Source organism: Euleptes europaea, chromosome 5 (assembly GCF_029931775.1).
Source record: "Euleptes europaea isolate rEulEur1 chromosome 5, rEulEur1.hap1, whole genome shotgun sequence".
Classification (NCBI taxonomy): Eukaryota; Metazoa; Chordata; class Lepidosauria; order Squamata; family Sphaerodactylidae; genus Euleptes; species Euleptes europaea.
Genome location: NC_079316.1, coordinates 83,512,725 through 83,537,560, shown reverse-complemented (window position 1 = coordinate 83,537,560; position 24,836 = coordinate 83,512,725). Strand labels below are relative to the sequence as shown.

General features: G+C 42.6%; 1 protein-coding gene across 1 annotated transcript; it reads left to right on the top strand.

Moving 5' to 3' along the window:
- Window positions 1-3,998: 3,998 nt before the first annotated feature.
- On the top strand, window positions 3,999-24,301 carry LOC130477342 (putative lysosomal acid lipase/cholesteryl ester hydrolase). Its single transcript, XM_056849267.1, has 9 exons — window positions 3,999-4,100; window positions 6,333-6,450; window positions 13,212-13,410; window positions 16,182-16,291; window positions 17,909-18,045; window positions 18,508-18,654; window positions 21,149-21,220; window positions 23,188-23,253; window positions 24,068-24,301. Exons 1-9 carry the CDS (start codon window positions 3,999-4,001, stop codon window positions 24,299-24,301), a joined length of 1,185 nt encoding a protein of 394 aa, XP_056705245.1.
- Window positions 24,302-24,836: the final 535 nt, after the last annotated feature.

Below are 24,836 nucleotides of genomic sequence, written 5' to 3'. Positions count from 1 at the left end.
GCATTGCCTGTGGGGAGGAGTTTATAATTGCCCTGGTATTAATGATACAGATGGTGGAAACAGTGTGGGCTGTGAGTGAAAATGTAATGTTGCATAATAAGATCCCAGAACACCCAAAGGCTAAAGGGAATTCTGTAAAACCAGCTTCTTAACTGCCTTGCTTGATGGGAAATTGTTGGGACTCTCTTAGGACTGGCACTAGCAAAACACCCTGGGGGAAACTCAACTGATACTGCTATGCACCTCCTGGCATGCGTTTTGATGCACAGACAATGAAAGGCAATGCACAGTTCCTGGGCTGGGCTGAGCTTCAAGCTGTGGTGGTGTTACCTGGAGATTTGAAGCCATAGAAGATTTAGGATGCATAGCACAGATATTTTAAAAAACCTATGCTGAGAGTTGAGACGTTAATTAAAGTTGCCCAAAATTTAACTCAACATTTAACTTCACCCTTCCACAAACTTGACTAACTTCTGACTCAGCCAAAATATTCCAGGTATGTCATGATTCTTGAAGTCATAGAAGTGTCTTGGTGCACAGTGATATATATATATATATTACTTTTAAATTCCCTTTGTTCATTATTGCATTTTGCATCTTTTGCAGCATCCGTTTGAGATCCAGTCTCTATTGGGGAATAGTGGCAGGTAAGCAAAACCTTCTTTTTTGGTTAATCTCTTTAATGTTATTAAAGTGATATAATTTTTGTCCTGTAAATGACATTTTAAGTGTTTTTATTTACTCTTCACAAGGACTGTTGTAATGATGATGATTATATGGTGTAATTCAGCAAAGATTATGTATGCTCAATGCTATTAAACAATGGTTAAAAACACAATAAAGAGCATAAAACCACCATCATAATTGGAAGGATTTAAATCTTTGGCAATATGAGATCAAATTGCACAATTGACTCCCTCTAAATTACATCCATCACAGATGTTTTGCCTATTATATGAATGATATGCTTTGGAGATTAAAATAAACCAACCAGCTGGGAATTCTCTAAAAAGCTTCTTAAGAAGGTTATTGAAACACCCCTCCTAAATCCTGCTTGTTCAGGGTACAATATAGATTCTGCATCTACTCAATTCCAAAGTTTTGGAATACAAGAAAGCTGCATAAACCTTACCTATTGCTGACAGCCACCTAATGGTACAGGTATCTCTTCCCTAAGGGCCAAGGTCAGAGCTGAAGTTTGAATATTGCCCAAGCAATTATATTCTAGCACGGTACTTTAAAATTTTCAAAATGAATGATAAGGGTGTGTTGTTGTTTTTTAAGAACAGCTGACATCCAAAGCATTAGCAATAGATTTAATCCCACGAGTGATAATGGGGGAGCCATTTTAAAATGAAATTGGTGTACATTCTTAGAAGCAATGCAGTTGCTTTACTCATATTTGCACTTTTCAACTGCATGCCATGGTTTTGAGAACACACACATACACACTAGGGGTAAGTATCAAGAAAAAATAATAATTATACTTTCAGAGCCAAGGTTCAGGGGGGGGATTTTTTTCTGTAATCATTTACATTCATGTAGGACATTGCTGGCTAGGGATTCAAATCCATGTGGTTTTTCAGGTTAAGGTGCTTCAGGGCCATTACTTCTAAGAAATAATCTATTGAATGGTCTGGGGCAACTATTTATAAAGAAAATGGCAAGTTTCAAGCAAATGAGACCAAGGGATTCAATTTTACAGACCCCTGAAGTAGGTCCCTCTTGAAGCATGCAGAGTTCCCTCCACTGATTCCTATTAGGGGGAAATGACATCAGCCACAAGCATTTTGAAAAATCCCTTCCTGTGAGCATTCATTTCTCTACTCTGCTGAAAACTCTGTATTTGCCATCCTTCCTTGTTGTGGTCAGTTCTTTGTTGCCTTTCACAAAGTAAAGAAGGAGAGACTTTTGGTGAGGGCTGGAGTGGCCGTTTTCCCGCAGAATGACACTAAAACTGCAGTGAAGCTAACGCTGCCTGTCCACTAAATAACCCACAAGTTTCAAGCAAGTTGGACCAAGGCATACAATAATACACCCCCCTTTAAAAAGAAACCTCCTGCTAGCCCACTTGGAGAGAGAAAAGAGTTCCACCCCCATAAAGGTGGGAGGGAAGACGAAGAAAGCAAGAACCTCAGGTTTGCCATTATTCCCTTACAACCTGAACCAGTGATTTATGTGTAAATCTTCAGTTTGGGAATTTTATAATCCATGCCTAATGCACATTCACTCACAGGAGGGGGGTACCACAAGAACTCCTATCACCTATGTCTTCCTCTATATTTCTAGTTTCCCATTACATGCCCACCCCCTGCCCCCACTCCTTTGCCATTCTGGGCTCTGGCTTTCACTGCTTTCCCCTTACCAGCTTGCACCCCATTCTCTTACTTCTCCAGCTATCCTAGCCCCCAGCTGGCTCACCTGCTTTCCCCTGGCAAAAACCGGTTTACCTCTGGAGACACAGGTAAGTCAGATACCTCATCTCTTTTGCATGGTCCATGTTATACCCAAAATTACTTCACATGTGCAATTCTTGTTATGCCCAGTAGTAGGCCTCACCATTAAAAAAATATCAGTGACATCTGTGAGTGGGCTGATTGAACCAACTTTGACATTCCATTTAAGGTCCTATAATGCCCAATTTGTTGGGATTCCTTATCAATTTTCAAGTGTACATCTATGACGACAAAGACCCTGCCGTGTACCAGTAGAGCAAGCAAAATCACTGGGTTAGGTCAGTAAACTCAAACACTATAAAGCTCAAAAATGCTTTATTAATAGAAAAGTTAAAAAAAGAGATTAAAATACTGGTTACATAGTCAAATAGGCAAACTGGGAAATAAAACAATAAATCTAGCTGGTTGAATAATACTTACTTAGCCGTTACATAGTTGCTGATCTTAAAAGCTAAAAAGATGTTGTTCCAAGTGACAGTATGACATGATGAAATTGAAGTAAGTTAGAAGAAAAGATGGCTACTGTAAGGCTTAGCCAAACTTAAGGAAAAGTGGTCAGATGATCCACAACTCCCAGTCAAGGTAGACTCTTGGAAGAAGCCTCTAGAAGGTTTAAACAGGTCTAAGATGGATGGACTCAATAAAGGAAGCCACAGCCTTCAATTTGCAAGATCTGAGCAAGGGTGTCAAACATAGGACATTTTGGAGGACTTTCATTCATAGGGTCGCCATGAGTCGGAAGCGACTTGACGGCACTTAACACACACACACACACAAGATGGAATAATGTTCTCAGAGGAGAACAGAGTGATCTCACCCCCCCATCTTCCCACAGATGTGCTGGTTCAACTAATTAAGATGGTATGCGCTATCTGTCCTTTATCATAACAAGCTACAGGTGTTATTTGTAAGAACAGAATGAGGTCGGTCTGTGGAAAGTTACTGAGACACACAACATGGAGAATAATGATGTAGCAAAGAACAAAATGGTTCTTCTGTCTTCACCACATCCCCAGCACATTCACGCTGACAGAAATTCTTCCTGCTAGGCTATTAGAGGTGGAAGAACTTTGTTAGGTTTGGTCCTGGCAGGCTAAAGACTACTTGTAGTATAAGACTAGTAATGGCATAAACAGTATTACTGGTGTTGGCTAATTATTGATTCAGTGTAGTTCTTTCCTAATCTGTATTATGCATCTCTGGAACCCGCATTTTTAGTATTCCTGAACTGGAAAAATTCACCTGAAAGCAGATCCAATTGATTTTATATTGAAACAGTCATGTAGCTCTGTGACCTTATGTATAGCGGAACTGATGTTGATACAACTGAAGGAAACAGAACTTCCAAGCTACGGTAGTTTGGTTAACGTTGGGGTATGTGTCCCTAATGCTAATCTGCTGCATCTGCTTATGCCATTTTTCTTCTTTATACTGTCACTCTTCCTCTATTGTTCTCAATATTTCTACCATAACGACTGATATTTTCAGATAGCAAGTACTACATTTTTTGATAGCACTGATATTGATTGATACAGGTCAAAGATGTTGCTGTTTCTGATAGAGACATGCCTGATCTTAAAGGCTACACATTCAGACGAATTCATAACCAAGAGACATCTGAATCCTCAAGAATTCATGTCCATTGTAAGTTGCTTATTTTAATGTCTTGGCAAACAGATTGGATTGTATTGATTAGGAATGCTGAGAAGTTCACAAAAACTGCTGTGAACATTCTCATTTATGATGTGTGAAATACAGGGGGTTTTGTATCGCTTTTGATCACATCGAAAATTTACATACAAGCAGTACAAGAAGAAAATCAGTTGTTACAATCTGATATCACTTTGCCAGGGGAAAAATACTAGTTCATTTTGCCTTGGGGGACCCACAGGAACAGCATTTCAGGAGACACTTTGCATTTCTGTGGAAGAGGAAGCCAAGAAAGTCACACTCCGTAGGTGAAAATCACCTACAGAAATGCCACAATAGCTCGTCCCCATCTGACTTTGCAGTTCTTGCTGTCTTTGATCATATGAACTGAATTTTATTAATATATTCTGATACAGTGTTCTTCCACCCCGTGTCTTTGATTGCTACTGAACATTCATATGGATCTTTCACTTGAAAGAGTCACATGAAAATTCATGCTCAATGTAATGACTTTGCAGGTATTTGTCAAAGGAAATAGCTCCAATGCCAGCATTGCCATAAAGAAAAATATTATCTAGGGACAAGTTTTATGTTCAGTTTCTGGATGCTTAGGTGCTTCCAATCTTTTAGTGTTCCCTTGTTTAAGCTTTGATTACAGTCTGCTAGTATCTAGTTGGTGACTTATTTAAAGGATGAGTCTGACTGTACAGACAAAAGCAAGTAATTCTGTGCTTTACGCAAAGTCAGAAAATATAATGATTCAACCATGACCTCAGAGGATATGTCTCCCATAATTCCTGTTATTTAATTATTGTGCTGGGCAATCCAATCCAGTCCAGTGCAAAAAGAGTGCCTGTATGCAAATAAGCATTTAGGTGTAACTTTATTACAACTTTTGGCATGATCTTCAAAGCAGCTGTTAAGTAGTAAACTACAGATAGAGTAACAGCCTTATCATTACAAGACAGCAGATAGATTAAGAGGTGGTCATGAGAACATACAGGGAAGTGTTAAATCAATGGAGTAATCAAAGAAGATCTTACAGAAGAATATAAATCACAACTGAATAAAAATAAATAAGTGTTTCTGTCTTTGCCTTTCCACACAGGCAGACTCTCTGTTCGACTGGGGTTTTTAAAAATCTGCTAGTTCATTCATTGAGGTGTAAGACATTATGTGTGGCCAAGAAGAAAAGTCTTTGGAAAATTGGAATGGTTAAGAATTCAAGATAATCTGGGAGCACTGGAAAAGATGGGGTGCTCTGCCCCAGAAGGAGAGTGCACATTTCCTTCTGGGATCACCACATAGTTCAAGATGGTCCCTTCGTTCTAAGTCCATGAGTGTCTTATTCATTACTAAAGGGAGGTTTCTGCTGGGCAAAAGTATGCACAAGCTTTAATGATCCACCCTATGGTACATGTTCTGTTCCTGGCTAGCATTTGGAAGGGAGACCTCCAAGGAATACCGGCATCATGATGTGGAGGCAACCAATGGCAAACCACCTCCAAATATCTCTTGCCTTGAAAACCCTACGGGGTCACCATAGGTCAGCTGTGACTTGATGGCAAAAAAAGCACACGTGGCCACTGCACATGAGCAAAGCTTTTTGGCATGGTGATATTTTCAAGACTTCACCAGGGAATATTGAAAAATTCAGGTTAGGTATTCACCTCTCATGTAAAAGAGAGAGTTTGAACAAGGTAATTTCTCCAGGTGATCATTTTTATGCTGAAGTTTTCAGCCTGCCTCACTGTTACACTCATCCAGCAGATAAAAGGTGGATACTAAAAGCTGTCTAAAGCTACTTGTGAAATATGGCTGAGGTGAGATTTGAGCTGGAAGCTTCCGGGGTCACATTTTAGGCATTCCTCTATACTAGCCACCAAAACAAACTTTTGAAATGTGAATCAAAATGGACGGATTTGTAACCAATGTCTTTTTTTTTAATGTTTAACATATTCATAGAATCATAGAATTGGACGGGACGGCCAGGGCCATCTAGTCCAACCCCCTGCACAATGCAGGAAATTCACACAATAGTGTAAGATTGCAAGCCATTCCATTAAAATGGCTTGCAATCTTACACTATTCTTGTCCCAGGATACTTTGAAGAAGTTCCAACTTCTTTGTTATGACAAATGCATTAGAAATTTTAAAGAGTTCTCTTCTGTCGAATATTGCCTAGATCTGATTTTTGCTGAGGTGTTTTTTTTTTTTAATTTACAGGATGAAATCATCCAATATTGGGGATACCCAAGTGAAGAATATGAAATCTTGACAGATGATGGTTATTACTTGCAGATAAACAGAATTCCTTATGGAATACATGGTCCTGGAAAGAAAGGTATTTTAAAAAAACAATGCTAGAGTTTTGTATAATTGATTCAGGGTGCTGTCAGGGAAAAATGCCTCTGTTCAATATTCCTCCTGATCCCAAATATATTGACTGTGAGGTGGTTCAGATGTGAGAACCAAACCATAGTTTTACCATCAAGTCTTATGTGCTGGTCTTATGTTCGTTTTCATGGCTTCTGTGCAGGCACACATGGGACTGCGCTTGCGCAGGCCAGCCACGGAAAAGATTTCAAAGCTTCTAGAAGAGTCAGCTCCCTAGGAGCGCTATCCTCCCCCCATCCGTGACCAAGTCTTAATGGCTTTTCCCGCCCAGAGGTCACGTGACGGGGGGTGGGGAGCACTCTTCCCTCAGTTCTCATTCTGCCGCCGCGGAGAGAACACACACTTTCCAGACTTACTGTGATTTTTTCTTCTTCGATCTCTTGGTCGGCGAGGATCCTTTTCACGGTCGGTACTTTTCTCAATTCGTATCTAAAGGGGCTCGAGAGAGAATTATGGCCCTTTTTAAAAAGTGTAAAAGCTGTGGCACAAAAATGGCCACGACGGACGAGCACGCGGATTGCCTTATCTGTTTAGGTGAGGGGCATATCGTTGCCTCATGCAGGGCCTGCACCCGTTTCACCCGCAAATGCCTTAAGGACAGAGCAAAAAAACTCAAGGCAGCACTGTACAAGGTCTCTCTCCATCCAGTGAAGGCGGGAAATGGCGCGACCCCTGACGACGCCCAACCTTCTCTCTCCTCCAACACCAAGAGGGGGTTACAGGACCCCTTAAAGACAGGCTGCTTCTGAACCCCCCCCTCCAAAAAGCACAAGAAAAAGTCCAGACGGTCATCCTCCTCCCCGAGGGCTCTTGGGGAGTCTTCGACTGGGCGAGCTGAGGAGCGGTCTACGCAGTTGGTGCCGACCCCGCTTCGATGTCGTTCCCCGTCTCAGTTGCCTCCGGACCCATCCTTGGTGTCGAGGAAGGTCCCTTCACCTCGGCACCGTGCCCCGTCTAGATCCGGGACTGGCTCCCCTAGACGGCAGTCTCCGTCACCGACCAAGCTGATGGTTGCTTTGGCGTCGACGGAGCCGATCAGGGGCCGATCACCCACTTGCCCACAGAGTATGGCTGTATCTGCCTTGGGGCGCCCACAAACCCCTTCTCCCATCGGGGTCATGGTGGAATTTTCATCCTTGGATAAGGATGACGTCGATATCCCCGAGATCATTTCGTCGGGAGATGAGGGGACCTCGGCGGGACCGGTGCTGCCTTATGGGCATCAGCACTTCCAGCAGCCCTGGATGCCTTATGGCTACTACCCTCAACCGTACTACGCGGGGTTTGCCTTTAGCAATCATGGCCCCTTCAACGCCGATCCTCGCTATCAAGGTTGGCCATTTCAACTGACGCCGTGCGTGGTGCCGAAGGCCCCTTCCAAGCAATTATATGTCGAGTGTCGTTGGTGACATGTGGAACCCGCAGCTCCGGCTAAGTCAGGTTCTGGACGCCAAGAGACTGATATGACACAACCTAGTCAGACACGACCTCTACCTTCGATGGCGGCTTTGGTGTCAACGCCCTTTTCCAGGCAAGTCGCACCAGAGACCGAAGAGGAGGGCGAGTTGGCTTCAGAGCTGGGGTCGGAGGACACGTCCCTTCCTTTGCCTGATGACGTCATGGGGGATCCCACACCCGTCTCGCCTACAAAGAACTTGAAACTGTTCTCTGAACAGCTCATGAGAATGGCTAAAGCTCTCAGTATCGAGGTGGTCCAGTTGGACCTGAGGCCTTCTGACCCTATTATGGGGGTGTTATACAGCCCGGATGCTGGTCCCCCTAAACTCCCCCTGTTACAGGGTATCAGGGAGGTCATAAAGTGGGGTGGCAGAAGCCAGCGTCAGTAGTCGCCTCCATTAAGAAAATTGAAAATTTATATAAGGTGGTGGAGGAGGGATGTGATTTTTTATTTGAGCATCCACAAGCCAACTCTATCATCACGGAGGTGATGTCTGCCAAGTATAAATCTGGGGTCCACTCCTCCCCCTTGGATAAGGAGGGAAGGAAGCTAGATGGGATGGGACAGAAGGTGTATTCCTCCGCTGCCCTAGGGGTACGAATCTCTAACTTTGCTGCCAGATGGCCCTTTGGGACAGAACTGTCAAACTTTTAGAGTTCCTTCCAGAAGAACAGAAGGCTCTTCTTAAGGTCCTGCAGCTGGAAGGCCATAGATTAGGAAAGCACCAGCTGGCGGCATCTCGCCATATGGCAGACTGCTCTGGGCAGGCAGTCACTACTAGCATTGCCTTGAGAAGGCATTCATGGCTTCGCTCCTCCTCACTCCCTGCTGATGTGAAAGCACAGGTAGAGGATCTCCCGTTCAACACCAAAGCCCTGTTCTTTGAGCTGATGGATGAGACGCTGCACAATCTTAGGAAGCAGAAGGCTACGGCCAAGTCCTTAGGCGTAATACAGCAGTCTACCCCCTCCTTTAAGCCTAGACCCTATCAGAGACAAGGGTACCAACAATACAGGCCTTACAGGGGGAACTCTTGGGGCTATCAACAGCAACAGTCTCACCCATATGTTTACCCCAACCAAGGGAAACGTTTTACCCCTCGGGGAAAGGGGAAAAAGGGAGGTTATTCCCCTAATGAACAGGGACCCAAGAAGGGTTCCTCATGACTAAGTTCTGTCGTTAATGTACACATGTTTCTGAATAGACTTTGTGGTTTTTTCAGTAAATGGCTTTCTATTTCTTCTGACTCATGGGTCTTGAATATAGTTCGTGAGGGCTATTATATTGAATTCCTCTCTATTCCTGATTGCTTTCTCCCCCCCTTGCACATGACACCTGGCCCAGCTGAGCTTGTCTCAGAAATTCAGAACCTACTACAAAAGGGTGCCATTTCTGTTGTTCCACCCAGCAACTCACAATTAGGTTTTTATTCCAGGTACTTCCTGGTAGACAAGAAAGGTGGCGGAGTACGACCCATCCTAGACCTTTGTGACCTAAACAAATTTGTCCACGTGAGAAAATTTAGAATGTCATCTCTGCAGGACCTTCTACCACTCTTGACACAACAAATGTGGTTCTCGGTCCTGGACCTGAAGGACGCTTACTTTCATGTGGCGATCCACAAGGACTGAAGAAAATTTTTACGTTTCAAATGTCATGACACTGTGTATGAGTTTAATGTTTTACCCTTTGGGTTGTCTACAGCCCCTCGAGTCTTCACCAAAGTGATCGCTGAGGTGGTAGGGTTCTTGGCATTACAAGGTTGTAGACTTTTCCCCTACTTAGATGACTGGCTGATAGTCGGCCTATCTCACCAAGATCTCGCTCACACCATAGATTTGGTAACCTGTACCCTGGAAGAATTGGGTCTTGTAGTGAACTACGAAAAGTCCAAGCTGACCCCGGCAAGGTCGGTGGTCTTCATTGATGCAGTGTTGGATGCTGATAGAGGTGCTGCCTTCTTGCCAATTACCAGAGTTCGGTCCATTCAGAAGTTCGTTAAAATGTTTACAGCACAGCGTTTTCAGAGGATAGTCACTATACAAAAGCTGCTAGGTCTCAATTCTTCTACCACGGCAGTGGTCCTTTACGCCAGGCTTCATATGAGACCATTACAAAACTGGTTTCTTAGAACCTTCTGCTTGAATATAGATCCCCAATGGAAAAGGCTCTCTATTCCCAGGACAGTTATTAAGTCCCTAGCGTGGTGGGCCCAGGAACCCAATCTCCTCGCAGGAGTCCCCTTTGGGGTTCGGTCTCAGGACCTCCAGATCTTCACTGATGCCTCCCTGGGGGGTTGGGGAGTGCCCTGTAGGCCATTACAGGTGAAGGGTAGGTGGTCTCAGACTCAATCGGCCCTACATATCAATGTCCTTGAGATGAAGACAATTAGACACGCGCTTGTTTCATTTGCAGATACCCTCATGGGCAAGTCGTTCCTGATTGCGATGGACAATATGGCAGCGAAATATTACATCAACAAGCAAGGAGACACCAACTCCTTTGCTCTATGTGATGAGGCTGCTCGCATCTGGAACTGGGCTATCGAACACAAGGTCTCCCTTAGGCTATCCATGTGGTGGGCCTGTCAAACTGCGCAGCAGATGCCCTCAGCAGGGACACCTCTACGGACCATGAATGGTCCCTTCACAATCCTTTCCTCCACACTATTTTCGACCTTTGGGGATGGCCGAGTGTGGATCTGTTCGCCTCGGCTCACAAAGCAAAGTGTGCCCTGTTTTGCTCCAGGGTGGGGGTTGGCACAACGTCTCTAGGAGACGCCTTCCAATTTACATGGTCGGGGTCACTGCTGTATGCCTTCCCTCCCATTCCCCTACTCACCAGGGTGTTGGGGAAGGTGCTGCTAGACAGGGCAAACGTCATCTTAGTGGCGCCTTTTTGGCCAAAGAGACTGTGGTTCGCGTCCTTTGGAGATTGTCCCGGGGATTTCACATCAACCTCCCAGAGTTGCAGTCCCTCCTCCACAGGGGACCCATCCTCCATCACAACCCTCAGGCACTCCATCTGACGGTTTGGAGGATCAGATGGTGACTCAGTGGCCTGATGGAGTGGCACAAGGTTTGCTGGAGTCACGAAAGCCGTCTACCAGAAGGGCATACAGCCTTAAATGGGATAGGTTCGTTAGGTGGGCGGTGTCCCAACGGTTGGTTCCACAACAATGTCCCTTGCCTAGAATTTTTGAATATCTGCTGGTTTTGAAAGATAACTGCCTTTCGAACTCCTCTATCAAAGTACACCTAGCTGCCATATCGGCTTTTCACGATGGCATCAATTCAACTTTCTTTTTTTCTAATAGGTTGTGCAAAAAATTCCTAAAAGGACTGGCCAATATGTACCCACCTGTACGAGCTCCCATGCACCAGTGGAGTCTTTCGTTGGTGTTGGCTCATTTGATATCCCTTTTGAGCCTATGGCTACCTGTGATCTGGCTTCCTTGTCTTACAAGACAGACTTTCTAGTGGCCGTTACTTCGGCAAGAAGGGTGAGTGACCTTAGGGCTCTACGTTGTGATCCCCCCTTCACCAGTTTTTCCCCAAACAGGATTGTGCTACACCCTAGCCTGGCTTATTTGCCCAAGGTGGTTTCTAAATTCCATTTATCGCAAGATATAGTCCTACCAACCTTTTTCCCTAATCTGGATTCTCCTGCTGATAAACTGTTTCACACATTAGATGTCAGGAGAGCTCTCCTTTTTTATTTGAGAAGGACTAGGCCATTCAGAATTGACAATAACCTTTTTATTTGTTTCCAAGGCCCCAAAAAGGGTAAAGTTGTTTCCACGCAATCATTGTCCTGTTGGGTAGTGTCGGCCATCAAACTAGCCTATGCTTCTGCTGGTGTGGAGTGTCCCCTTCAGGTCCACGCTCACTCCTCTACAGCAATGGCTGCTTCTGCAGCGTTCTCCTCCATCCTTAGTATTCAGGAGATCTGCAGAGCAGCGACATGGTCTACACTGGTCACCTTCATCCCACACTACGCTGCAGATGTTGACTTGAGGGCCGAGGCAGCTGTGGGAAGAGCAGTGTTGAATAAATTATTTCGTTGAACAGCTCACTCCCGCCTCCTTTATTGGTAAGCTTGCTATTCTCCCATGTGGGACTGCACAGAAGCCATGAAAACGAAAAACAGTGTTGCTCTTACCTGTAACTGTTGTTCGTTGAATGGTCTTCTGTGCAGGCACACATCCCTCCCTCCTTCCCCGCTGTGGGCTGTCACTGTAAAAGATTGTACATTCCCCACGGCGGCGAACGGAGAACTGAGGGAAGAGTGCTCCCCACCCCCGTCACATGACCTCTGGGCGGGAAAAGCCGTTAAGGCTTGGTCGCGGACGGGGGGAGGGGAGCGCTCCTAGGGAGCTGACTCTTCTGGAAGCTTTGAAATCTTCTCCGTGGCTGGCCTGCGCAAGCACAGTCCCATGTGTGCCTGCACAGAAGGCCATTCAACGAACAACAGTTACAGGTAAGAGCAACACTGTTTTTCTCTTTCTTTCCTTCCCCCTTCTCTTCCCCTCAAATGCCCTGATTTCCTCCCAGTAGTTGGACAAAGCACAGTTTGCCATTACGAATAAAGTGTGAAACTATGATTTGAACTTGCCCTCCAAATAAGAGTTGGAAACTGAGAATGTGTATGTCTGGTTCAATATCAGTTACTTGGAGAAGGCAAGAATGGACTGGGAGAAGCTGCTTTATATCGAAGGCATGAAGAAATTGTGGGAAAGTGTATACTCATCTGCCCAACAAGTTCATTTTCCCATGCTCTCCTTTCTTCTGCTCATTTATAGCTTCTCCTGACAGTATGGTAGTCACCTAGTTTGAAAGGAGGGGCTGTGACTCAGTGGTAGAGCATCTGCTTGGCATGCAGAAGGTTCCGTTCAGTCCCTGACATCTCCAGTTAAAGGGATCAGGCAAGTAGGTGATGTGAAAGACCTCTGCCTAAGACCCTGGAGAGCTGCTGCCGCTCTGAGTAGACAATACTGACTTTGCTGGACAAGGGTCTGATTCAGTATAAGGCAGCTTCGTGTGTTCATGTGCAATTTGTGCCTCAGATTCCACAACACTATAATATGTGTTCCCATAGAATATCCTGATATTTCTTAGGCAGGTGACAACTGAATCAGAAGCATCACAGTATGCAATTTGATGTTGTACGTGACAGAAAAGAACTATGAAGAGTGTATTTTCTCCCATTATCGAATGTCCTCTTTCTTTCCTTTCTTTGTTCCCTTCCAGGGTCTAAGCCAGCTGTGCTACTGCAACATGGGCTCTCGCTTGAAGGTAGATCCTGGATTGCAAATCTTCCCAGCAATAGCCTGGGATTTGTTCTTGCAGATGCTGGCTATGATGTCTGGATATTAAATAGCAGGGGAACTACTTGGTCTAGGAGACACCAGAACTTTTCAACTTACCAGAAAGAATTTTGGGATTTCAGGTAATTTTAGACAGAGATTTGTAACTTGGACGGATTGCCAGATGAGAAGTTGGTTCTGCATTCTCTCCTTGAAATGTGCATTGATAGTGATTGTACATAGGCTCGAGGAGGAGCACAGGACACCAGCAGTCTCCCGATGTCCCTCTCCCGCGTCGCCTCCTGTAGTTTGGAGGCCACATGAGCTCGGTGGGGCTCGCGAGGAAGGGCGAGGCCAAGACCTTGCCCCTCCTGCAAGACCCCACTTCCCCCCCAGAGCCGCCCGGGATGCCACAATGAGCGACTCGATGATTCAGAGGTACTTCAGTCCTGGAGAGGAAGTCTAGTGTGGTTCCTTTCTTTAGATTCATATCCTTTCCTGATCACCCCCCTTGACCCTCATTCCAGAATGTGGTGATAAGTTTGCCTTAGGGTCCTGTGACTGCATGGCTCTGTGACTGTTCCTAGTCAACCCTCCTACTCAACTGTTATTTCCCCTTTTTTTATTCTTACACCCAAATAGTGACATAAATATTCCCAAAGAAAACAATACTGAGACATAATTTTGTTTGTATTTTGCTGTTTGCCATAGTGGATGTGAGTTGCTAATTGTAAAACAAGGATGACAGCAACAATATGAAATGCTAATTTGAGGCTCGACTATTAAGGCAATGGGGCAGTGTCCCAGGTATTCAAGTTGCCTCCAGCCCCCCTCTGCATACCTCCTTTACCACACAGTTCAGGGGGTTATGGGCTGCCAGCTAAACTCATTGCTTTCTTGACTTTCTTTGAATCATCACTTCAAGCAAGCAAGTTGTTCACTATAGATGCTTTTCTTACCCCTTCAAACCAGGCCTATTCTCACCAGTACAGTTGTTCATTGTGTAGACCGCCAACCTTATGTGATCGTCTTAGTCCCTGATTGTTCAATGGATCCATAGGAATCCATTGGCCAGGCCTGTCAATCTTTCTTTCTCAAGAAAGAGAGAGGGGAAGGGAAAAAATGACTAATCAGGAAATCTTTCTTGGAGAAATGTTATGGCACCAAAGTTCCAGTGATCTTTAAGTTCTCCATTTTTTCTTCTATACAGAATCAGGTTTATACAATAGAATGAATCTGGGATTTATTTTTGTTACACATGCCTAATTTTTTTCCACTTAGTATATTTAGCCCTGCCCTTTCAGGTTGAACAAGAAGAATAATCCATTTTCTGTCAGTATAAGGGTAAAGCATGGAAAGGATTCAAAGATATATGTCACCAAATGAAAAAATTGTTGGTGCTGCAACTTCTCTCTTATTATGAGAGGAGAAATATTGCATTTCAACATTTTTCCTGACTTTGAGGGCCAAACTACACGATATGCCTGACATGTGTCAGGTCACAGGTACACATATGAACTGGACATACAACCAGGCATACACTGGGAAAACACCTTTAAAAAGCACTCATTTGCTCAGCACTGAGGAACGAAAAGGAGTTCCTGTCTTTTTTCCCAGCCCATTTTTTTTTCAACAGAAAGGGTGGCAGGGGAACCTTTGCCCCTTTCTCTGGCTCCACTTCCCCTAGGAAAGACACATGGAGCCAGAGAAAAAAAGGAGACTCCCCCCCCACCGGGCACCATTTCTGCTAGTGAAAATGGGATGGGAGAAAAATCAGAATTTCCTTCTCTCGCCTTGCAGCGCTCCCTTGCAGCACCAAGTGAACAAGCACTTTTTAATGTGAGTTTCCCCAATAAGTAAGTAAGTCTTACTGCCTGTAAGTCCAGTTACTCATATCATGTAGTTATGCTCTTTGATGGGTGATGGAAGGTAACTGCTCCAGTAGTTCAGTTGTTAAAAAGAAAGCTGGACCTCCACCCCCCTTAACTTCTTTGCCCAAAGGGATGCAAACCTTCTTCAGTGCCTCTTTCCCTTTATAGAACATGAATTCTGTTTGCAAGTTTTTACTTCATGCAAGTATCGTATGAAGGTTTTTCTAAAGCCATTTTGGCATTTGATATCTTCTTGGTGAAATTAAAATGTAAGCAAAATATATATATTTGATGATAACAATTTTACAATACTGGCCTTTAAAGCGCATTCCTGAATGGAATGCCCGCTCCGAGCTTATGAGGCAAATTGGTGGCGTTGCCTCCTAAAGAGGTTTTGGCACAGCCGAAACCTCTGCCCGGTGCCAAAAACCCATGCAACCCTATGAGGGTTGCACGGGAGATACGCTAGCTTTTAACTGCAAAAATAAAAAGGGGTGTTCCAGAGCCGAAAGTGGTTGGGAGGCCGACTAATGTCGGCCCTGCCCCACGGCTGGCACCGTTAAGCCTCGGGAACACCTCCCTGGGCACCAAAATGCCTCCCGGCTCACCGCCGCAGCCTGTGCCGGCAGCCAGAGGCTGGCAGTCAGCGGCGGCAGTCGGGAAGCAGCACCCGGCCCTGCATGTCGGCGCTGGGGCCACTAATGCCGGCGTGCGCCTTCCGGACCAGTGGAGGCTGCAGTCGGCCTCCTAAGGGCTTTGGGTCCAATTTTCAAGAATGGGCCCTTAGACATATAAGGCAATAGGTTACTGACAACCCATTAGGCATATCTTAAGTGAGTAACCTAATGGAATTACTTTTAATATTTCATTATAATATTGATATTAACATTAAAAAATGAAAATAGCATTACACTTCATTTTCAACTGTTTTCTTAGATCAAGGTACTCTTCAAATGCCAGGTTTTTCATGGCAGAGGAAGTATGGCGCACTTTGTGTAAATAGGAATAATTTTAGCTATGTCTTGTGTGTCTTTGTATTTTAGTTTTCATGAAATGGGGATGTATGATGTTCCAGCAGCAATAAACTTCATCCTGCAGGAAACTGATCAAGAAGGATTAAATTATATTGGCCATTCCCAGGGTAGCTCATTAGGTATGTTAAGAGGAATATAATGAAACCAATTTAATTCTTCTGTCCTGCTTTATACAAAGGGACTAGTGAAGAGGGTCTCATTGTAGAACTATCGGGTGGGCCAGACCACAGAAACATAGTTTAAACTCAAGATTAGAACCTTGTAATATAACCAGACTCAGAGATTGGAATTGGGTTATCACCTTTTAATAGATAGAGTCTTCATACCATTAATGATACCATTAAAATTCCTTTATTGGCTCAGACCATGGTCCATCTAGTCTAGCATTCAGTTTCTAACAGCGACGGTTCAAATGTACGCAGTAAAGTCATGAATAGGAGTGTGCACCATAATTTTTGGGGGGTATTTTTTGGTTTCAGGTTTAAGAGACCCAATTTTTTTTGGTAAATCTGAAAAAAGCGAAATCCTCATATTGATATGGGCTTTTCCCAGCTTTTCCCACATATCTGAAGATTTTTGGGATTATTAAACCCTTTGGGAAAACTTTGCAGGGCTCGGGGGGGGGGTTTAAAGGTAGAGCCACCAAATTTCCTGGGTAGTTGCAGGTGACTCTCCTTAGAAGAACTCCTGAGCTTGGCAAAGATTGTGACAGGGCGTCCAATTTTATGACCCCCCAGAGAGCATGCAGAGACCCATAAAACTGGACCTTGGGAGTTCTTGTAAAGAGAGTCACCAGCAGCTATGCTGAATATATGTTGCCTCTACCTCAAAAAAATAGCCCCCCACCTAGAGCTTTGCAAAGACTCCTCATATGGTATAATGGAGATGAGCTATTTAAAAATTAAAGTGCATGGCTCCATATTAGTCTATGGAGAGTCTTTGCGGAGCTCTGGCGGGGGGAGGTTTTTTGAGGAAGAGACACAAAATTTGCAGCATCATTGCTGGTGACTGTTCTTACAACTACCCCCAAGTTTGGTGAAGATTGGGTCAGGGAGTCCAATTTTATGGGCCCCCAAATGGAGGGGAAAATGGGGCCCAATAAAATTGGATCCCCTGATCCAATCTTCACCAAACTTGGGGGTTCTTGTAAGGAGAGTCTCCAGCAGCTACACTAAAAATTTGGCACCTCTAAGTAAAAAAAAAAAAAAAGCCCCTCCCAGAGCCCCACAAAGAATCTCCATAGACTAATATGGAGCCATGCACTTTAATTTTTAAATAGGGCATATTGTGTAGTCTGGCCTTAAGACAGATAGGTATTCAGTAGGGTTGCCAGGTCCCTCTTCACCACCAGTGGGAGTGGAGCTTGAGGAGCTTGAGGAGGGCGGGTTTGGGGAGGGGAGGGACTTCAATGCCATAGAGTCCAATTGCCAAAGCAGCCATTTTCTCCAAGTGAGCTGATCTCTGTCGGCTGGAGCTCAGTTGTAATAGCAGAAGATCTCCAGCTAGTACCAGGAAGTTTTCAACCCTAGTATTCCACCCACAAGAACTGAATTCATAGAGGCAATGTTACCTGGAAAGATTACTTGACTAATGGGCATTGGCAATAACATTGTTACTGACATTTGTTAGAGATGGCCAAAAACCTAAACAAGAGAAAAAATAAGACGAGATCCAAACAGTAGCCTCACTCCAAAACATTTGACAGCTGCCATTTTTGAATTCTTTCTTTTTTGCAGGTTTTCTTGCCTTTTCAGCCATGCCAGAGCTTGCTCGAAAAGTCAAGCTCTTTATTGCTTTAGCTCCAGCATACAGAATGGTGAACAGCAAGGGGCTTATTTATGAACTTCTTGTAATGCCTGATAATTTCAGAAAAGTAAGTATTTCGCTTATGTTTACTTGGCTGGTATCATTCTTTTACTTGTGTCCGTAGGGTTGTCAAAGCATGATGTATTGATCTCTTCGCACTCTCGAATGTAAATGCCATGAAAAAAATTGCTGCCTGGATATTGAAAAATTAACCCTTTCCATCTTAAGAGCTGACACATCCTCTATCCTTGGACTAGGAAGATGGGCTTAGAAACCTATTTACATGGGCCAGACCTTTCCCATCACCCAGGCTCCCTTCACATTGTTTACTATAGGGAGTTAACAGCAGTTAAGGCTTCTATGCACAGAATGGCAGAGTACTAGAATTGAGAAATTCCTTGGTTTTACCAATAGAACACTTGTGAATAAAATTAAGAAAGCTCTGTAGCTGGAATTTTAACATTTCATTCTGGTTAAGAACTGTGCTTTTAAAGACACTCACAATGATCAGTGCATTTATGTTTTGCAGATTATATGGGGCAACAAAGAGTTCTCAATTCTTAGTAATACAATGAAAACAGTCAGTGCCAAGGGGTGCAGCCATGCAGTAATAGACAGACTTTGTCTCTTCTTCATTTTCCTCAGTTTTGGATTTAATGAGGAAAATCTAAATGTGGTAAGTGGTCTCCATATTTTATTTTGATTTTTTTTTGCAAATAACCCTCTCATAATCACAAAACAACAGCAAAAGACACACACACACACACACATTACAAACAGTGCATGACATCAGGTATATCTCCTTATATAATATTTTCAGTATTTAACTTTGTACTCTACATTCTACATGCCAGCATGGTGTAGTAGTTAAGAGTGGTGGTTTGGAGCGGTGGAGTCTGATCTGGAGAACTGGATTTGTTTCCCCACTCCTACACACAAAGCCAGCTCAGTGACCTTGAGCAAGTCACATTCTCTCAGCTTCACCTACTTCACAGGGTGTCTGTTGTGGGGAGGGGAAGGGAAGGAGATTGTAAGCCAGTTTGAGTCTCCCTTAAGTGGTAGAGAAAGTCAGCATATAAAAACCAACTCTTCTTCTTTTTCTTCTTCTTCCTCTTCCTCTGCATGCAGTTAGTTTTCCAATTCTCTAGGCATGTCATTAACACAAAAACATCGAGCAGACTGATGGAGAAAAAGATATTCTGGAAGACTGGTCAGGCCTGATTTCAGATATAGCAATGCACGTATGAGCCTGAAGCACCTTTCCCAGATCAGATCATTAATCTCCTGTCATGAAGCACACCTTGTGACATTTATGGCTAATTTTGGGGATAGTACACAACTAAAAAAATGTTACTAGACAATCCTTGCTTCCATTTCATCTTGTATTAAAACATAACTAGAAATACATGATACCTCCATCCATTTATTCTACATACGGTAGAAAATTAAAATATATTGAATACATCAGTCCAATTTTTTCTTAAGCAAAAGTAAACAGATTTCACAAATCAAGAAGACAATGGTCCAGATCAATTCAGACTCCCATATTTATAGATGTTCAGATTTTCATTGTCTTACAATAGCTAATAGTTGCCTTAATAGGACTTACATTGTTGGAGAACTAGGCATGCTATAGCTTCAAACACAATACTAAGTTATGGTGTTACTTATACTTACATGTCTTCTAAAACAAATAAATGCTGTATTAACACATTCTTGCTGCTTTAAACCATAACCCAGTTCAGTGAATAAGCTTCTAGAATGAATCCCTTCCTAAGAAGTGATATTTTATCTAACTTAGCTTAAAGGTAAAAGTAGGTAAAGGTCCCCTGTGCAAGCACTGGGCCATTCCTGACCCATGGGGTGACGTCACATCCTGACGTTTACTTGGCAGACTTTGATTGCGGGGTGGTTTGCCAGTGCCTTCCCCAGTTATCTCCCCTTTACCCCCAGCAAGCTGGGTACTCATTTCACCGACCTCGGAAGGATGGAAGGCTGAGTCAACCTTGAGCCGGCTACCTGAAACCGACTTCCGTCGGGATCGAACTCAGGTCGTGAGCAGAGCTTCGACTGCAGTACCACTCTGCAAATAGGCAGGACAAAACTTATTTGAACTTAAACAAAAGTTATTTTTATTGTAAAGCTTCAAACAGAATATATGAGTTACAGGAACATGAATATTAAAACATAATACAAACTAACTCTAACATAGCAAGATCTGAGATCTGATTCAAATAAGATCCCGCTATAGAGATTATAACGGACAAATAGCAACCATCTTTTTACCTACATATACTTATTCTGCCCTTCCTTGAAACCTTTTTTTCAACCACTCCATTTTTTGGACAATGTATGGAGCTCCATGTTCTTTTGGGCTTAACATTTTTAGGGAGAAGATCAGTGTAGAATTCCTTTACCCAGCATAAACATCCAGATTTTATTGATTTCTCTGGAATCAATGCTTGGCCTGTTAGATGGAAAATTAGTCCAACAATTGAGACATTCATTAGGAAAATTTTCTCACTATCTGCTGGTAGTTTCATTATTAATCATGGATGAAAGCTACAATAGAAGATACCTGATAGCTGAAGTCTCTTGACTTGATTCAGAATTGGGTCAGTTAAAGCAATTTATTTTCCTAAATAAAAATAAATTAGATAATACTTCTGAAATTCAGACTTTATAGAATCATGGAACCATAGAGTTGGAAGGGGCCATACAGGCCATCTACTCCAACCCCCTGCTCAGGATCATCCTAAAGCATCCCTGACAAGTGTTCATCTCTAGCCGTTGCTTGAAGACTGCCAGTGAGGGGGAGCTCACCACCCATCATGTCCTTACTAACATCATCAGTAAAGCACAAAAGGCTTCCAGCTGAGCCCTATGAGTTCAGCTTTCCTCAAATGCAACCAAATAGAAGGAGAGCTACTACTTTTGAAGGAAGATTATCATTCTGACCATGAAAAAAATGTAATCAGCCAATTCTATAGTGCCAGGTGAGCATCACAAATTTGGTAGCACAACTGGATTTGAATTTGAAGCCACATTGGTGCACACAGAAAAGTGCACCTAGATATAGATCTCCCTTGCTGATTTGTTTGTGTACTTATTTATTCAATCACTTTATCTGTGTATCAGGTTCTAAAATTTCATTCTTATTAATTTTCCAGAGTCGAGCAGATACATATATTGGACTATTTCCTGATTTTACTTCTGTCAAAACAGTATCTCATTGGGGACAGGTAGAGTTTAACATGTTTTTTTTTTCTCTTTGCAATGTAAGATGTAGAGGTCAGAGTTCCATATCTGACTGAATGTTTAGTTTTGTGTGTATGCCCGCAAGATTCCTATTTTATCTTTGAAAGATAATTCAAATATCAATTGCCTACATTCCCAGTTATCAGTAACATTATTTTCCAGATATTCCAGTGTTATACACATACCTGTAAAAATATGCAGAAGAGTCTCATAATTCAAATTATCACATGTTAATTTGTACACTGGTGTTCCAGTGTAAAATCCAGTTCATTTTCAGTTAATTTTATTCCTTTACAACTTGAATTTGTTTTCTTTATTATTTTTCCCTTTTTTGAGTTCTTTGTTATACTCTGTTTAGGTTTCTATAGATTTCAATGGGAAGCAATATTTTCTTTATCTAATTGGTATTAAATTCTAAGGGATAGCACCCAAAATATCCTACTGGACCAAATTCTGAACACATAAAAGTATATTCTCATTTTATCATAATTAAATTTCAAACATATGAATAGAGATAGAATTCAACAAGATCTGAACATACTGGAAAAGTGGGCAGATGTGAACAAGATGCAATTCAACATGGACAAGTACCGAGTTCTACATCTGGGTAACAAAAACGAGGAACATGCATATTGGATGGGTGATACACTTCTGGGTAGCAGTGTGTGTGAACAAGAACTTAGTGTACAGGTGGAATGTAAGTTAAATATGAACAGTCAGTGTGATGCAGCAACAAAAAAAGCTAATATGATTTTGGGGTGTATCAACAGAGGCATAACATCCAAATTGCAAGATGTCATAGGTCCACTGCACACTGCATTGGTCAGGCTGCACCTTGAGTATTGTATGCGGTTCTGGAGGCTTCACTTCAAAAAAGATATGGACAGAATCGAGCAGGAGCAGAGGAGAGCGAAGAGGATGATCAGGGTCCTGGAGACCAAGCCTTACGAGGAAAGGCTGAGGGACTTGGGAATGTTTAGTCTGGAGAAAAGGAGGTTGAGGGGGAACATGTTTGCTCTCTTTGAGTATTTGAAGGGCTGTCACTTAGAAGAGGGCAGGGAGCTGTTCCTATTGGCAGCAGAGGATAGGACTCGCAATAATGGGTTTAAATTGTGGGCAGAAAGGTTGGATATTAGGATATATATTTTTACAGTAACAGCGCATTCCAGACCCTCAAGGGCAAAATCCTTTAGGAGGCCAGGAATGGGCCACGCCGGCATTCAGCCTCCCCCCCCCACTGGCTCCTGGGCTACTTACACCAGTGTTAGTGGCCCCAGCGCCAGCATGGAGGCTCAGATGCTGGTCTGTGGACAAGAGCCTGCCTGGGGGGTGGGGGAGAGAAAACTGAACAATGGAAGGGGGTGTAGATAAAAGTTTATTGGTTGTTGAATGGATGGGAGGGAAAGACAAAGGAAAAAGGAAAAGGGGAGAGGCTATGGGGGCTTCCAGGGAGATGAAAAGAAGAAATAGTATGGGGTACAGGGGTAACATGATATGTCCTGAATTGTGAGCCCTTGAGAGTGCCCTGTTTATATACATTAAAAAGTGAAAATATAAATGCAAAATTGCTAAAACATGTATATTAGGGACCTTATTCCACCTTGGGGATTTTTATTTTGGGCGGAAAGGTGTCATAGAAATGTTTTAACGAAATATAACTGTGATGACATTATTTTGTAATGGAGTTTTCACTTAAAGGGAGGACAGAAATTATAATGGCATCAGGGCATATCTTGCTAATGTTTCTGGAGAACTTTATCTTAATATTAAAGAAATGACATAGGTACTTCCCCAAAATGGTTGAGGGATCTCAGAAATGTGATCCTCACTAGTCTTTCATATAGAGAGATCTCAGATCCTTCATCTTCACAAGTGTCTTATGTGCCATCTGGTTTGATCCTGCTTGTTGTTGGAAGAATTTCTGACAAGTAATTATTTTCTCTCTTTTTAGATAGCAAGATCAAAAGAATTTAAATGTTTCGACTATGGATCTAGGAACACAAATATATACAACATGGTAAGGAAAGGGGTGTGTGATGGGAAAAGAATTTGTCAAATGTTTTGAAAGATTATTTTGGCAAGTAACACACTCAGGATCATGAGTTCCATATGTACAACTGTAGATGCACAACTGGACTAACCAATCACTTTACAACCCATCATTGTGAAATCTGAATGAAAAGGTGTATGTCTTTACCAATATGAGAAGGACACCCCCCCAACCCCTGTTGTAACTTGTTAATCCTGCAAATCTGTATTGAAAGGTGGGTGGACTGGCAGCTGCCAACAGGGAAATGACTTTGCTGGAAGGCTCAAGGCTTAAATATATGCCTATATGCCTGCCCTGACTAGCTGGCCCCTGTGAGACATATAGACTAGCTCCTACCTCCAAGAGCTTTGCATCTTATTTCCCATGTGTAACTGGGGTCAAAATGGGTCCCCACATTATTCAAGGATGGGAAGAACATTTCTTCTGTTATTCCAGACCATGTGAGTTAAATCAGGGAACAGAATATGTTTCTTGATAACCCAATACATACCTAAGATAAAAAATATCAGTATTGTGCATCTTCAAACTTTGTTTTTGATTTACTTACGTGATACTCCAATTTTGTTCACTTGAGAAATGCTTCTTAATGTTTTAATTCTTTTAATAGATGGTTACATTGTGAAATGTTAAATTATTAATACTGATTTTAAAAATTTTTTTTACTCAGATTAGTACTCTAAGGTTGCCAGATCTCCACTTTAAATATCTATACAAAAATGAGAAAATGTGCATCACTAATCTGTATGGAAAATTCATGAGTATTCCATCTTTTTATCAACAGACCACTCCACCGTTTTATAGAATAGAAGATATGACTGTGAAAACAGCTGTATGGAGTGGTGGGAAGGACATTGTTATAAACAAAACAGATACAGATTTGTTGATCCATCGAATCCCTCACTTAGTTTTCTACAAGGATATTCCTGACTGGCAACATATGGATTTTATCTGGGGCCTTGATACTCCAGTGCGCCTATACCCAGATATACTGGCTCTGTTGCAGAAGTACAAATAAAATCTTAATATAAAGTATAAATTACATCCATCCTATGTTAATATAGGAACTTTGTTTTAATTTTCTTATGGCATGTTTAGGGCTTGTTTTTTTTTTCCTGATCCGTTCCTTATGCGTTTTATATTTTAGCACATTACACACTATCCAGTTTTCACCTTGCCTACTACAGTCAGTCAATTATGATACCTAACAATAAATGGCAAGTGCATTGCAAAAGGGTCCTTCATCCTCTGGTAATGTAGACTACCGAGTGAAAAGCTTATGGTTAACAGAGCGATTAAAAAAAAGCCAAATTCCCATACCAATATGGGTGTTGGGAGACAGTAAATACTTATGGTTTTTGTTACAATTTTCAGAAATGGGTGGAGATATTTTATACCAACTTGTTAAACAAAAATAAGGATAAATGGAGAATTATCGGCTCCTTGTAATATTTCAAGAGGGGTTAGGCAAGGTTGCCCTCTTTCTCCTCTATTATTTGTCATCTCACTTGAACCACTAGGATATTAAGTTAGAGTTATTTTCTTGATGCAGG